Below are 3,128 nucleotides of genomic sequence, written 5' to 3' on the forward strand. Positions count from 1 at the left end.
ACATTGTTATTGTTTCTGTACGAACTTGTCCATTGTTACATCAGTAGCTATGTTATCTTTTCTTTCCTTATACATTGTTATTGTCTCTGTACGAACGTGTCCAATGTTACATCAGTAGCTATGTTATCTTTTCTTTCCTTATACATTGTTATTGTTTCTGTATGAACGTGTCCAATGTTACATCAGTAGCTATGATATCTTTTATACATTGTTATTGCTTCTGTACGAACGTGTCAAATGTTACATCAGTAGCTATGTTATCTTTTCTTTACTTGTTCATTGTTATTGTTCCTGTACGAACGTGTCCATTGTTACATTAGTAGCTATGTTATCTTTTCTTTCCTTATACATTGTTATTGTTTCTGTACGAACGTGTCCAATGTTACATAAGTAGCTATGTTATCTTTTCTTTCCTTATACAGTGTTATTGTATCTGTACGAACTTGTCCAATGTTACATCAGTAGCTATGTTATCTTTTTTACATTGTTATTGTTTCTGTACGAACGTGTCCAATGTTACATTAGTAGCTGTGTTATCTTTTCTTTCCTTATACACTGTTATTGTCTCTGTACGAACTCGTCCAATTTTACATAAGTAGCTATGTTATCTTTTCTTTACTAGTTCATTGTTATTGTTCCTGTACGAACGTGTCCAATGTTACATTGGTAGCTATGCTGTCATTTCCTTCCTTATACATTGTTATTGTTTCTGTACGAACTTGTCCAATGTTACATCAGTAACGAATTGTGATGTGATATAAATGGACTGTTTTTTCAACCCAGTCTGAACTAAACCTACGAATGAACTAGTGTATAACTATCGCAGCCTCCCTTCCTTAAATCTTGCTTGTGTAGGAAGTTTCGAATAAGTCTATTTTTCTAACGTTATAACAAAAGAGCATGAATACCCATCAGATCCGCTAAGAAGCCTAGGCATTTGGTACTTTATAAGTACGTTATATTGGCGTCATTCAGTAACCACGTGTGTGTTTCTTTGTCATTATTGACTATTGTATGGGTGTTTCTCCGTCATTATTGTTTTTGCTGTTGTCTTTTTGCTTTTTTGCTATATGTATTTTCCTTGATAGAGTAACAACGCTTTGGCTAAACGCTTGATTTACATATGTTTTGGTATTGAAATCAGGAAATATCGTCACCAAAACAATATCTATCTTTTCATGACCAAAATGCGCAAACAAAGGTGCGCGCAAACGTCGTCTTATCTGCAATAAGTTTTGTTCGTTAGGTTAGAAGTACATATTATATCTGGAAACGAGAAACTTGTTGTATCCCTGTTCTTCTGCATTATGTAGTTTTATTGGTCGTTCACTTGCCGAATAATTTAAGACTGAACAGGACAATTAAAAAACCAATTGACAGGACCAAGTGCCCTGACGGGAACGTTTGTTTTGTCAAAAATTCCAGATGTTTTGGACAAAAGTAGACCTTCGCTACATTAGTATAATAAAATATATATGCTGTAATATTTCAAACTGTACTATTTTGTTTTTTAATCCCAGCGTGAGATAGTATTGGACATTTAGAGAGAGGATGGTTCACCCCAGAAGGATCTGTCGTTACGTCCTGTGTATCAGCTGTGTAATTGGACTGTCCGTTATACTAAGGAATGCTCATATGTATCTGTATGAATCTTGTCGTCATGAAGACTACACCACAAGTATGTATCTAAGTACTGGTTCCTTTCTTTGAAATGCTTTCTTGATTGAAATATATTATTTCAGGAAAAGTGCAACTTTGCATGGACCATGTTTAACAGGAATTGTCAGGACGGAAGCTGAACCTTTGAGTAACGACAACATAACCCAAGTTTACAAGATTAACTTAAACAGTTGACATTGTCTCCAGAATATCTATACAATAGATTTCTTCCAGCAGATCAGACAATTTGTGTCCTACATTTCTGTCGACAAATATCGCCACAGAAATATTATGTAGCAGAAAGTTTAAAAATATTGACAAAATGGTATTGAGCAATATGTTGATAAGAGGTTTTGGTGCTTGTGAATGATAACAAAACGATCTTTTCTACAGTTCATAAGTGTTTGTTCATGTTAACTCACTGAGAAATAAATCATGATTTGACAAAAGTAGTTAAAACTGAGCACATATAATGAGCGCACTAAGACTAGAGATGCATAGATCTCAGACAAACATAAACCAGGCGGAGTACACTGCAGGGTTAATAAATACTACGAACAGTTTTTTAAGTATGAAATGATTATATGATTTACACGGTTACGACAGTTAATTCGTTTCATACACCTTTGTATCGACATTCACTAGTGTACACGATAAATTGCGTCAATCAAATTAATATGTGACGAAGAAATACAAAATATGAAGACTCGTGCCGTAAGCGCATTGCCATGAAGCAACTGCATCACTGCATCGATATATATATAAATACGAAGCTGATATATCGTTTAAAAACAATTAACTTAACATGAATGGTGCTGCGGACGTAATTTAAAAAAAGTGAAAATGAATTATTCTGTCATACGTTGATCTCGATTTTTTTTTCAAATGTATATATATTTATAATTAAATCTTTATGGTATATAAATCTTTATATATATATATTAAATGTCTAGCATTGTGTAGGAGCAATAGTAATTACATAGGTGGGTGTGAGGTTTACTGACAGAATGCTTCTTTATTATGTTTAATTACTAACTTTATATCATACCTAGATTTACCTAATGATGTCGTGAGGCCAGAAGTGAGACAGTCTAGCGCGTTGGAACCAAACTATGATCAAACTGTTCGGGTAGGTATCGATTTACATTTCATTATACTTTATATCGACATCTGCAGTTATACAGTTATACGTTCATATCGGTATATTTACATTTGCCCACGCGCCGTCCCATTACAACAGTGTTAGAAGGCAAGTGTAATTATATAGGCTATAATTACAACTGCTCGACTATAATTACAACTGCCTGTTTCAGGTGTAGGAATATGTAAACAAACAAAATGGCCGCCTGAAATGTATTTTGAGGCAGGGCAAATGGTTTTTGTAGGAATATGTCTTAAAAAGAAAAATATGTAAATATAAAAAATACCTGGTTGTCTGGATGTAATTATTGTTGATATAATTACAAGTG

General features: G+C 33.8%; 1 protein-coding gene across 1 annotated transcript in view; it reads left to right on the forward strand.

Annotated features, from left to right (window-relative positions):
• LOC110445295 (carbohydrate sulfotransferase 13-like) overlaps positions 1 to 3,128 on the forward strand; it is a 26,087-nt gene that overhangs the window by 4,319 nt on the left and 18,640 nt on the right. The window contains exons 2-3 of the mRNA XM_021489833.1: positions 1,521 to 1,678; positions 2,712 to 2,788. Coding sequence (XP_021345508.1) covers positions 1,552 to 1,678; positions 2,712 to 2,788 — 204 coding nt within the window. The 5' untranslated portion in view covers positions 1,521 to 1,551. The remainder of the gene's footprint in view (positions 1 to 1,520; positions 1,679 to 2,711; positions 2,789 to 3,128) is intronic.

This window comes from Mizuhopecten yessoensis, unplaced genomic scaffold (genome assembly GCF_002113885.1).
Source record: "Mizuhopecten yessoensis strain PY_sf001 unplaced genomic scaffold, ASM211388v2 scaffold2207, whole genome shotgun sequence".
Lineage (NCBI taxonomy): Eukaryota > Metazoa > Mollusca > Bivalvia > Pectinida > Pectinidae > Mizuhopecten > Mizuhopecten yessoensis.